The sequence below is a fragment of the Artemia sp. Qi Xiang Cuo genome, chromosome 14, assembly GCF_049724085.1.
Source record: "Artemia sp. Qi Xiang Cuo chromosome 14, ASM4972408v1, whole genome shotgun sequence".
Lineage (NCBI taxonomy): Eukaryota > Metazoa > Arthropoda > Branchiopoda > Anostraca > Artemiidae > Artemia > Artemia sp. Qi Xiang Cuo.
In genome coordinates this window covers 22,442,870-22,456,093 of record NC_142807.1, presented here as the reverse complement: position 1 = coordinate 22,456,093, position 13,224 = coordinate 22,442,870, and the positions used below count along the sequence as shown (strand labels likewise).

Here is a 13,224-nt window from a genome sequence, read left to right as displayed (position 1 = left end):
AAAGTGTGAAGCCATGCAAGTATGATTGAGCCACATTTTTGGTAGAGCTTATTGTTTGATATATTTTCATTTAAGCGAGTGCTCAAAACTAACCTTTGACAATTTCTTTTGAAAATACCTTGCATGCCTTCCTCAACTTTTCGATGCATCCACGATTCAGAGCCGTGCTTGACCGCTGTTGTTACCATGGATTCTAGTATCCTAGTCTTAGTTCTAAGAGTCGTATTCTTTTCTGCCAATTTTCTTTCCAATGCAGAAAACCGCCCTGTGCCTCAGCTATTCTGCTTTTTACACCATTGCTGCATGCCCACTATACCTATGTAAGTGAAGCTATTCAGACCATCAATTTTCTAGCTATCTGGCGCCATCTCTTCATCCTTGTTTACTCCTAGGATCACTCAGTCCTAGCCGGGTGGTTGGCGCGCTGGGTTTTGGTATCCTTTTTTCTTGGGGCAGGGGTTCAGTTCCTGGTGTGGCCGGTTATTTGGTTTGGGACGGAGGTCAGTGGCGTGATTCCGTAAGCTCAGCCAGAGTCGACCCAGCTCTGAATCGGTACCTGGAGAAATCTGGAGTAGGTAAACAGGAAGGGTGTGCGAAAGCACAGGATGACTGGCCCCCAACCCCCAATTGCACTTCCTGGCTGAAGGGCCTCGAAACGGAGATCAGCGCCGCCGGTTGGGACTTTAAGGGTCTAGCGCCGTACCTTTAACCTAACCTCACAGTCACTATCCACCTCCCGACGTGTTAAAACGTAATAACTGATACTCTCTTTGACAATATTCAGTTAAATTCTTTGACCCAGTTTCTCTCAGAGATCTATATGTTAAGATGTCCTCAGTGCCGATTAAGAATTACTAGAAATACAGTGCAATGCAGTAGTTGCAAGTGCCACTACCATGCTGGACGTGACTAATTTGCAGGTATTGAAATATTAGAGTGGAAAAGTGGCTGGCTATGTTTGGACTGCATTTCAAAACAAGAACCATCTGTAAGTAGTCCCATTCTTTCCTCGCCTTCTACTTTGGTATTGTCACCGCAACTTACTCCAAGATCTAGAAGACAGATGTCAACTGATAGCTTTATAGACATATTGAATGACAATAGGCTTACCCCTAAATCCATACAATCAGTTGCCAGTCCAAGTCCGATACCGCTTGTCAAACTGATTGTTTAGCTCTATTAGGTTCTCCTAGAAGTAAAGCTGAAATTGAAGCCCCAAATATGCGTCAGACAACCCCTCTCCAGTTCATACTAAAGATGCTTTTTGCCAGTCAGACCTTACAAACGCTGAAGCGGAATTCAGTAAACTAAGTGCCTCAGCACAGACAGACTGTGACTCCAACCCACCCTGCTGCCTTCCCCTTCCCTCCCTCCCAGTGTCCAGAACCAAATTGCAGTCTAATAGCCTTAAAAAAAGAAATAGAGAGTATTATTATTGAAATGTCTAAATTTGGTGCTTCAGATAATATCTAAACTCGTGAAACTAATAAATCCCAGGAGACTACAATATACGTTGATCTAGAGACAAATTTTGCAAGAAATAAATCTGACGAAAAAATTAGTGATACAAACAAAAATCTAAAAGATATTCATGGATTCATTATTAAGGAATCAAGGAAGTGCAACGACCAAAATTTCAATGATACACGTTTTGATAAGAGTGGGTCCCTGGAGACCAAAAGACAAACCTGTGTATTTAAAGGATTATATTTTTCCGGTCACGCAACTGGAAATGCAGCCATTGACCCAATTTATAATAAAAGTGAATTAAAGGCGAACATTAAACCGATGGAGAAGATGACTTGTGTTAACAGCTGTGTTTACAAATATTCCAGTGATTTTGACGACGTTAGCGACAATTCCGAGATAAGGAATGTTGCTTTTAAATTTCATCTGAATAATAAGTGTAATAGAGGTTTTTCTTGTATGTTTGTCCATTCGTGTATACATTTTTTAAATTCAGACTCCTGTCAAAACCTCAACTGTAATCTTCCCACCTTAGACCCTGCTAAAAATGTAACAGTGGAGTGTGTTTTAGTCTTAAGTATTCATTCTTACACATCCGTAAATCTCCCTTGCATCAGAGTCCCCGTTTTTTAGCCCCAAGTTTTCCCCAAAAATACCGGAAAAACACCAGTTTTTTCTCTAACAAAGCCGAATTCTCCACGCCAAACTATAGTTCCTCCCTTCAAAGACTTTCGACGTCAATCACTAACCCATGTTTCATCCCTCGCAAGGAAAGTCCACTCTTTAGACCGAACCTCCTCCCATGTACAACCTATGTCTACAAATCAAACCCACCCTTTCAAAATTATCCCTTCCCTCTCTATGTCCCCCCTCACCCCCCCCCCCCCCCCACTTTATCCCCAGGAAAACACTACTACCTTATATACCTCCCGTCCCTCATCACATAAGAATTACCCAGGTGTGAATTATTTGTAACCAAATACAAGTTGTCTTACTGATCCACTTTTCCCCCCCCCCAAAACTGTCCCCCCCTTACAGAAAACAAACATCCACCCACAACTACCCACAACAACCCACCTTCAAAATAATAAATCTAAGTCGTGTGAAAAATATTGTGACGCTTCAAGATATAATTCCCCTAAAAGGTATCTAAGTATTGCCGAAAGCTTGAACTTAGACAAACCTAAGGAAGTAAACATAACTGCGGGATTGTTGGATCTCGACGTTATTTCCATCAGGGAGGTTCACAGCAAAAATCCATCTTTACTAAATTTAAATGGTTACCATAAATTTATCAAACTAAGGCCCCATGACCATCCTCTGGGGAAAAAAGGGGACAGTGTACTGCTGTTCGTTAGAAAATATTTATGCCCAAGACCAATTCCTACACCAGATTTTAACGAGTTTGAAGAAATTATTTGGATATGTATTAGACCAAAGGTTTAGCCCCGTCCATGAAATATTATTCTGGCTGGACTTTTCTATTTTGTTCCCAATCAAAACAGAATTTTATAGAAAAACTAAATGGCAGCATTGATCGAAATCAACTAAAATATCCTTACGCCGGGTTCTTTTTATTAGGGGATAAAAATGATTTATCTTTAGACTCAACTTGCCGTAATTTTAATCTCAAACAAATCGTATAAAACAATACTATAAAAAACCAACTCTGCTTCCTGCACTTGACCTTAGCTACCATTATTCAATTAGAATTATCCCAAATATTGAGGCCAAACACAACTATAAGGTTACTGAAATTTGCTCCAGACCAGTAACAGATAAAGGCTTATCGGAATTCGGAAATTGGATTACAAGCAAAACTTGGAGCGAAATTATAAATGCAGAAGATGTTAATGACAAAGTCTTACGACTCCATAGACTCCTAACTAAAAACTACATTGGATCATTCCCGGTAAAAAAGACCAAAAAATGTTCCACCGACAAACCGTTCTTCAATCATAACCTTAAAAAAATAATTCTGGAAAAAAATAACCGCCTTAAAGAAAGAAAAATTCTAGAGGCCAACAGATTAAGGAAAAGTTTAAAGAAGCAACTTCGTAGGGCTGCATCAAACTTCTACAAGAACAAAATAAATCACTTACGAAGTACCAATCCAAAAAAATGGTACGAGGAAATAAACAGATGGTACGAGGAAAAATGGTACGAGGAAAATATGTGTGGCAAAGAACCTAAACAACTAAACTTTAACCTAAATGAGCCTCCTATAAAATCCACGAACGACTTAAACCATCACCTTAGTTTGATTTCCCTACGTTAACTACCGCTAAATTTAAAATGAATTTTTTCCTAAACATCTTAAAAGAGTTGTAAAAAATTCACAAAATCAGATATCACAAATAAAATCCAAAAATTAAAATGTAACACTATCTGCCGTGTGGATATTATACTCAAAAACAAACAAGCTGTTTCCAGTGAAACCTCAAACCTGCTGCTAGGTATTTTCATCGAAAACCCGAATCTCGGTAAATTCATAGCACCTTGATAACAAGTCTATGTGATTCTAATTCCTAAAAAAGGTACCATGGTTTATTTTGATTAAATTAAAACAATAACAGTAACACTACTTTTTTCAAAGCTGTATGAATCATTTTTATCTAACTGGCCCTGGGTTTCAGTTGCAGAACGTATTGAAATCTAACAATTCGAAAACGTCCCGAAAGTTTCAATGTCCCACTGCCTAGTACATATATATGACACAATTATGAAAAACCTAGAGACACCTAATACCTGGGCTAATCTCATCTCAGTTGACCTAGAAAAGGATTTAGATTATATTGACCATAATGTTTTAGCTGATAAAATTTCCCATGAATTCCAAATGAACTTATCTCTGGTAAAAAATTATCTCATCATTTTTAAGTCAACGATCCTAATTGGCCAAGTACATGAATACTTATTCTGAACCTCTACCAGTCTATAACGGAATAACACAAGGTAGTATAATTGGACCTATCTTACTCAGTGTTATGGTAAACAATTTGGCGGAAGATATCCCCTTACGATGGAAATTTGTGGATGATATGACTCTACTAGAGGTCGCCAGGAAAAAATTAAAAAGTAGTCCACTAGAAATCGTCGAAGATGTTGCAACAGCTGACCTCAAAAATAAAATGCATGTAAACCCATTGAAATCTACAATCCTAACAATCAATTTTCTAAACACAACCCCCTCATTTACGTCTATTATTCCAAGTGAACTTATGACACAAAAAATAAAACTTCTAAGGGTAACTATAACTTCCGATCTTAAATGGGAAGCCCATATTTCAAATATAACCAAGCAAGCCAATATATCCCTAGCTTTCCTTAAGCAATTGGCAAAATATCAATGCTCGGTTTCTCATATTTTGAAATTTTACATATCCTTTGTTCGCCCAACTCTCGAATATGGTTGCCCTCTATGGCACTTCTCATTAAGCAAAAATCAAACCAAAAGGTTGGAATCCGTCCAGAAAAGGGGTTTAAAAATAATCACACGGGAAGGAAAGTTGTCTTACTCCTACCTCTTACAAATGCTTCAAATCAAAAATCTGGAAAATAGACAACATGATCTGTGCCTCCGTTTTGGTGGTAATGTGAGAGCCAAAATCCAAACTGAATTCCTTTTTCTGCCTTTCCATAATCTTGAATGGAAGCCTCTCCCAAGAGAGGCAAAAAATCCCATCCCCATTCTAGAACCTTTAAAAACCAAAACAAAAAGATATTTAGATAGCTTTATACCAATCTTCACTAAAATCCTCAACACCTCCAATACCTTTTAATGAATCCTTTTTTTAGACTCTTTTGACACTCTTGTTTTTTTTACTTTTTTTTATTACTAATTTTATTGTATACCGTTTTATGACAAAATTTTTACCTTTAATGTAGGACTTGTTTGATGTGACATTATTCTAGTCACTTTAATATTTTTCTTAATTGTTTAATTCCTATTTGTCTATATTTTGTCGGTTTATATTCCTTAATGTTTTGTTGTCCGTGAAACTAATTTCATTGAAGTCCTTGTGATGGTTGGTGTTTACTTAATTTTTTTGACACGAACTTATATTCGGCGATATATCGCTTGTGAAAAGTTTTGAAATAAAGCATTATTCTATTCTACCTCCTAACTCCTAATAAATTTTTTTTTTTTCAAGATTCAACAACTTAACTAAAAATGATTCATGCTGGCTTTACGACCGGTTACATAGAAAGCACATGTATGCTTGAAAAACGCAACCAATACACATTTACTAAATTATAAAACTAACACTAAACAACCAAACCATCACTGAAATAAACATAAATAAAGAACAATTAAAAAAAGAAATATTAATAATAATTACTGACTAATAAATTATGAGAAAAAAAATAATAAAATAATAAAAAGAAAAATAAATAAATAATAAAAAAATAATATAATAAAACGAATATATTAATAACAGAACAAAAAAAAATACTTAATTTGTTATCTCTCGTCTTCCAGCCCCACACTCACCAACCGCCCGCAAGGAGATGCTTCTTTAACCGGTTTTTAAATTGTGGGACACTTTCCGCTTCCCGAATTGAGTCTGGAAAAGTATTCCAGACCACCGGACCCGAGTGCCTTGCCACATGGCTAGAACGAACCGTACTTCTTGGCTCACTTACTAGGTCTCCAGCATTTCTCGTAGCATATCCATGATAAAATGTGTTAAAACGAAAGAAAATTACTAAAAACATCAGGCGCTAAACCATTCAAACTCCGAAACACAAAAATACCAATCTGAAAATCTCTAATCTAACCTACATTCAAAATCCTAAGTTTCCTAGAAATCGACTCAGTACTTAAAACTCCTGTATCATATTTACCAATTAATCTCACTGCTTTATTTTGTTGAATCTGCACTCGTTTAAAATTGCACGTAAAATTACTAGCCCAAATCTTACATCCAAAATTTTTATACGGTGGAATCAAAGAATGGTATAAAAGAAATAAAATATGAGAAGGTAAAAAATGCTGAAAACGTCTTAAAATCCCAAGGCCACGGGCTACCTTACACGCAACCACATCACCGTTTCTTCTCCAGCTGAGGTTCTGATCGAGAATGAATCCTAGGTAACGCACTTCCTCAACTCGCTTTAGTACATCACCATTTATTGCTATTTCACTGGGAGGATTTGGGGATACACCAGTCCGACAAAACAGAATATAGTTAGTCTTTGCCGCGTTAATGCTAAGTAGGCTAATGCCTACAAAGTCACTCAACCCTTGCAGAGCTCTGTTTTCTTTCTGGACCAATTCTTCAAGAGTCTTCGCTGCCACAACAAGTGCTGTATCGTCGGCTAAAGATTTCATAGACCCACTAGGAATATAAGACCGCATAGTGTCGACATAGATTAAATATAACAGGGGTCCTAACACGGAACCCTGAGGAACTTAACATGAAACAGGAGAAAACTTATAGAATATCTCTCATATATTCATCCTCACTAACTCACCATTTAAATATAAACTGAAACAATCCAAACATCTCACTTTTACACCCAAATCCCTTAATCTATCCAATAAAATGCTAAAATCAACGGCATCAAACGCCTTTTTAGAATCTATAAAAATACTAATACAATATTCACCCTTTTCCAAAGTTAAATTAATATTTTCTAAAAGATGCTGTAGAGCATGCGAAGTCGAATGGCCCTTCCGGAATCCAAACTGCCCGTCATACAATGCAGGCAGGCTTATGAGTTAATTATAAAGTCTTTTAAGGGATAACTCTTTCATGCATTTTCAAAAGCACTGGTACAACAGAAATAGTTTTCCCACTTAATATTCCCGTCTGATGGCCTATATTGTTGAAAGGAAAAACCTCTGCTGTTTTCAATATCTTAAAACCAATTCCCTTCTCCACTGTTAAATTTATTGGATATAGGAGTATAGGAAGAATATATCCTAAGACTGATCAACTATTATTCAGGTTAACATCGTAAAAACTAGCACTGTTTGATCCAATAGACCTGACGATCTTTGTTAATTCTTATGAGTCACAGGGACGAAATTCCATTTCCGTTCCGTCGCCCCTCCCATCAGTACACGAGTTGCTACCAACAAGAGCTTGGGAATTTCTAGTTTCCGCTTGTATCTTCGTTCCAATGTTAGTAAAATAATCACCAAACTTGTCACACAGCTCTTGTCTATCCTCTACAACCATTCCTTCGATTTCAATTCGAGGGTCTTGAGTTCTCCGACGCCCGCTAACCAGTTCATTAATAACTTTCCAAGTTCTTTTCAGATCTGCTTTATTTTCTTCAAAAAGTGCCGAGTAATATTGTTTCCTTTTTTTCCTTTTCAGTGAGTTTGCCATATTCCGAAGTTGTTTAAAATGAGAATTATCTTCCTCCTTTGAAGATCTCAGATAATCCTGAAACGCACTGTCACGCTGTTCAAATAAGTTAACTAGCTCTTCATCGGCCCATGGTTTTCTCGCCATATTTGGTCTCTGTCTGAGTGTCTTCAGCGGACAAGTTTTGTCATATGCAGTATTTATGATGCTACTAAATTGCTCAAAAGCATCACAGGGGTCATTCTGGTTCAACACAGATTCAAAAGATGCTGCACTTATTTCCTTTGTAAACTTCCGAATGTTTTCAGGCTCAATTTCTCGAATAATTTTATTTTGCTTTTTCTAGCGTGAAATTTTTAAATCTAAACTAAATACCACTGGGAAATGAGCAGATGTCGAATTCACAGAAATATTAGAAAATACCTTTCGGATATACTTTGAAGAGACAAACATGTTGTCAATCAGGGTAGCAGAGTGGTCCGTGATCCTAGTCCGAATTCTTACAATAGTAAAAAGATCATTGGAAACCATAAAATTAAAAAAATCTAAATTTAAAATATCTGTAGATAAAAGATCACAATTTAAATCCCCCATAAATATTAACTCTTGTTGCGACTTCTGAACTATCCATTAGAAGACTTTGAAAACCTTCTGTGAATTCCTCATACAACGCACTTATAAACTACTGATAGGATAATTTTTCTCACACCAAGCCTCATACCAAACTCAATTTCAATAGAAAGTATTTCTACCTTATCTTCTTTCCAGACATCAAGATCCTCCCTGGGCTTCCATTTAAGTGAATCACTTACTACCAAACCGAGTCCACCGCGGTTCATTGAAGCTTTACTCCTCGTGGTAAGCTGGTAGCCCGGAAAATTAAAAGACGAGAGAGGACTATCCTTACTCAAAAATGTTTCACAAAGGGCCTTAACATGGAGATTCCTACATTTCATAAGAAAATCAAATATCTCATCATACGAAGAAGTAAGGTGGCAGTTCCACGAACACGCACTGAAACGAGTATTTTGCATAATTCCAAGATAAGAGGAATTACAATATTTACTAAACTGCAAAGGTCTATAACTCACTGTAGACTCTTCATTCGCCAAATCCGAAAGTAAATAACTCAATATCAAACGGGCAACTTTCCAACTGGCTGAGCCTCGATGTGGTACCTATTGGTACATCACTCATATTTATATGTAATAAACACTTTCATAACTTTCATTGTTAAATAAAAGACAAAAAAGGGCAGCTGAGCTCTTGAAACATATAAATAATAATAAATGAAAAAAGAGCAAAACGTTGACAAACAATGAACTAAAATTACAAAATCACATTAAGCAACTATAAGCAATCCGCCGGTGACCAAATCCTCCGAGCAATGGTACCTGTTGGGAGTTTTGCAAGAATAAGCCAACGATCAGACCAGACATTTCGTACTCCAAAACTATCCCTTGCTGTATTCAGAATGTCCCGACGGCGTTTCGTTAGGGCCTCAGAGAAGGAAATGCCAGACTTGGCAAGTTTAGTTTTGCTCTTGAAAACTTTCTTTGCCATTTCGCTGCTTCTCAATTTTAAAAACACCGGTGCAACATCTCTTTGGCCTTGTGCAGTAGAATTATTTAAACGGTAGCGGTAAATACTCTGAATGTCATTTTGCGAAAAACCGGTGACTCCCATTTTCTGTGTTGATATTCATAGCTGTTGCTTTCAAATCTTCACCCGGTAACTGCTTCACACCCTTGAAAACTAGGCTATCTAAAAGCTTTTCTTTTTCAAAATCATCTATTCTACATTCCATCTGTGCCACGCGATTTTCCAACCCTTGAATTTCTGCTTTCAAACTCTTGTATCACTGTATTATGCTATGAAACTTTGGTGTAAACTCAAGGGATACAGGGCATAGATTTCACTAATTATCGTATCGTATGATCACTTTAAAAAATCGCCCTTTTTTTGATGTTTATATCTGTGTTTTTTTAAAATTAATCCAGTCCTCAGATCCGTCATGTAATTTCGTATTCTCGCAAACTATTCCTCACCAGCAGTATTTCTCTCCAACAGCTGAGATGACGAGCCGGCTGGCTCGCTGATTTCAAGCGCAGCGTACGATTTGCTTTGTTTGTAGATTTCGGGAGAATTTTTAGCTTCTTCAAACGGAAGCTTCGCTCCTTTTCCCGTTTTTTGCTCCTTGTTTCTTGATATTATCTTCATACGATACTAAACTTTGTTCAGTGAGCCTAATTTCCTTGTGATCTCCTTAGCAGAAAACAATGAAGTTTCCTCTGCCTTTCCTATCTTTAAAGATCTGCATGACACTGACTCGCTTTAACGAGACTACCTGAAAACGAGCAAGGGATTAATCAAACTTTTTAAAGGGCATCTTGAAGACACAAACGAGAAAAAATACAAAATCAAATATCTTTTACTGAGCCGACCCACGGATAGCATTGGCAATCACCTGCGTGGCAAGTGGCTCGATGTACCATGAAGACCTACAAACATTCATTCCATTGTATTCTGGCATCCACAGCAACGGTTATAATATTATCCAATTGTCCAAAGCAAATTGTTCACTGTTCTATACAGTATTGACTTACTGACTAAGCATGACTTTGTCTTGAAACTAATTCTGCACCCTAAACTCTTGCACTATTTGCACCCTAACCTCTTGAAACCTATTGTTGTACCCTAAACTCTTGAAACTATCCTTGCACCCTTGACTCCCAAAATTTGTAAGTTTGTTTATCGTTCTATCTATTTTTATCAGAGACGCTAAAATCAGTCGACATCTACTTCAATTAGAATTTAGTATCCCATTTAATGCCATGCTCTCTCTTAGCCTTTGATGTGTCGTTAGAATGGAAGTCCCACTAAAATGATCAACATAAGACACAATTCTGCTTAACTCCATATCAAACCAACTATATCTCTTGTTTCCCACCTTAGCCGCAGCAATAATAACAAAGTTTATGTATCTCAAAATTTCTAAGCCATCTACAAAATTTGATACGTGTAACGCTAAGACAGATTGCAAAATATTCATATAGAGTAACTCAATAAATTAAAATTGACTTGAGAATGTTCACTAATTAAACTATACTCAAAACTTACGAAAGGATAAATGTAATCCTTTTCATGTACTTACCAACCGCTACTATATGACTAGGAGAAGTTTAAACTAAAATAGATAGAAGCTGTTCATCCCCCCCCCCCCGTCATTAAAAAGCGAACTCCAGGTTGACGGAAGCTTACTGTATCTAAATAGAATATGACCTAACCCCTCATCAGGCTAGTCAAATATGGGACAAATATACTGCACCCCTGACCTCTTTATTTTATGTTTCCAATGGCACTTCTCAAATATCGGTAGACAGTTACCATGTGCCTGTAGCCACAAACACAAGTAAACCCTAGGTTTATTTAACTTGAAAGAAAATTCTGCTACTAATATGGCTTAATCTTCTTACGCACTTCGACATTAGGTGTTTTGCTTAAATTATTTTGACACAACTTTATTTACTGATCAGATAAATATCAGATTTGCTGTTAAATACTAGTCTCGCGAATGCCCCTAATCCATTCAACGTACTTATTTGGTATTCCCTACAGGGATAGGACCTTCGTAAATGATTTTAGATAATCCAAACAGTTCTTAATTATTAATCTAAGCATGAAGGCTTGGTCAACCCATCCTCTTCCGTTCCTAAAACCAAACTCATGCCAAGGAATTCACGCCCCATCGAAACTAAGTTAAGGCCTTTATAGTTACAGCAATAACTCTTATCAAGTTTCTTATTAGGGGATTCAATGGAATTCTTTTTAAATTAACTGTTACTTTCTCTTTATTAGAATCATTTACTTTTATGTAGAAAACTCTATTAACTAAAATTGAAAGTCGCAGATTTGCATAATTTGCATTGGGAAGGCTAATTTTGTGACGTTGCTAATCCCTGTAACTACTTTGAATAAGGCGTGTAAGTGATATGTCTTATTCAGAACAATCATCATGATCTAACGGATCATAAAACTGTCCTTCCTAAGTTGAACTATCAACTTAACTCATTACTTCTATAATTCAAATTAGCACACTTTTTCCTAACATAGTATAGTTAACCTAACATAGTATAAGTATAGCTAACATTGTATGGAATATACATAACCAAAATACAAGGGGTAAGAATGATTATTAAACTCCACCTATAGTGTCTGCAAGGTCCACCTTTTCTTTTATTATAAAGGGTATAAATTTATGGAATGATTTGGATAATGATATGAAGAAGATAGAAAATTTTAGTGATTTTAAAGGAAAATTGAAAGAAAATGTAGTAAGCAAGCATGAATTTTAGTTTTGTTTGTTTAGGAGGTGACTTGATTTGATTTAATTTAAATCAAATTGTAATTGTTTGTTGGTTTGTGAGTGTGACCCCACAGCATGAATACGGTATGCAGTTCCTGTCCCTGTATTATTATTATTATTATTTATATTTTTTTTCTTTCTTTTCTTTTCTCTTTTTTTCTTTCTTTCTTATTATAGCGAATTTAAATGACGTTATATGTATGTATTTTTTTTTACCTGTTTCACCCCACGCCAAGCGTTTGGTTTGGGTGGACCATATTGATTTTTGTATTAAAATTTTTGTCAAAGTTAATTAAATATATCACCATCACTAAAAAATAAAAAAAATAAAAATCGAATGGTAGTTATCCTTCCCACAAGCCTAGATCCCTTAAGATCTCGATAATAAGGATATTTCCTAATAGTAAAATTAATGGAATTTATATAAATAAATAATTTAACATCATATTTAATTTACTTTTTAATGATTTATAATTTAAATAAGTTAAGACATTTGAATTTTTGACTGTTAAAATGATATGAAATTCTTGGTAATCAATTGTCTCCAGAACTTTTTTTGGGCAGGATTTTTGACAACGTCATCTTTTCCTTAGATATTTACTATATGTGAGACACATGACAAATGAACCTAATCTCACTTATTGAAAGGATAGAACCTATAAGGTTTTAAGTACCAGTTGACTAATCTCTCTTCTTTGTTTAAAGTATAATTTCTTGTTGGGTTTTGCTGAAATCACTGTCCTTGCTGCTATGAAATACAGAATTGCTAATAAAATGTTACCTTTATGTTTGTATGAATGTTGCTTTTACTTAAGGTCTAATGTTCAAGAAGAAGCTGGCGCTTTTAGTTATACAACTCGCTCGCCAGTTGGTGTCTGTGGATTGATCAGTCCTTGGAATCTCCCCCTTTATTTGCTCACATTTAAGATTGCTCCTGCTTTGGCGTCTGGCAACACTGTTGTTTGCAAGCCTTCAGAAATGACATCTGTTACTGCTTGGATGCTCTGTTCCATAATGAAAGACGCAGGTGAATTTTAAAATTTGGTGCTTATTATTATTATATATTATATT

At 36.1% G+C, this 13,224-nt stretch overlaps 1 protein-coding gene across 4 annotated transcripts in view; it reads left to right on the top strand.

The window, feature by feature from the left end:
- The window catches only part of LOC148944269 (2-aminomuconic semialdehyde dehydrogenase-like), a 165,082-nt gene that overhangs the window by 59,067 nt on the left and 92,791 nt on the right, over window positions 1-13,224 (top strand). For all 4 annotated transcript variants that reach the window (XM_089100555.1, XM_089100556.1, XM_089100558.1 and 1 more), the window contains exon 4: window positions 12,969-13,180. In XM_089100555.1, the coding sequence (XP_088956681.1) occupies window positions 12,969-13,180 (212 nt within the window). The remainder of the gene's footprint in view (window positions 1-12,968; window positions 13,181-13,224) is intronic.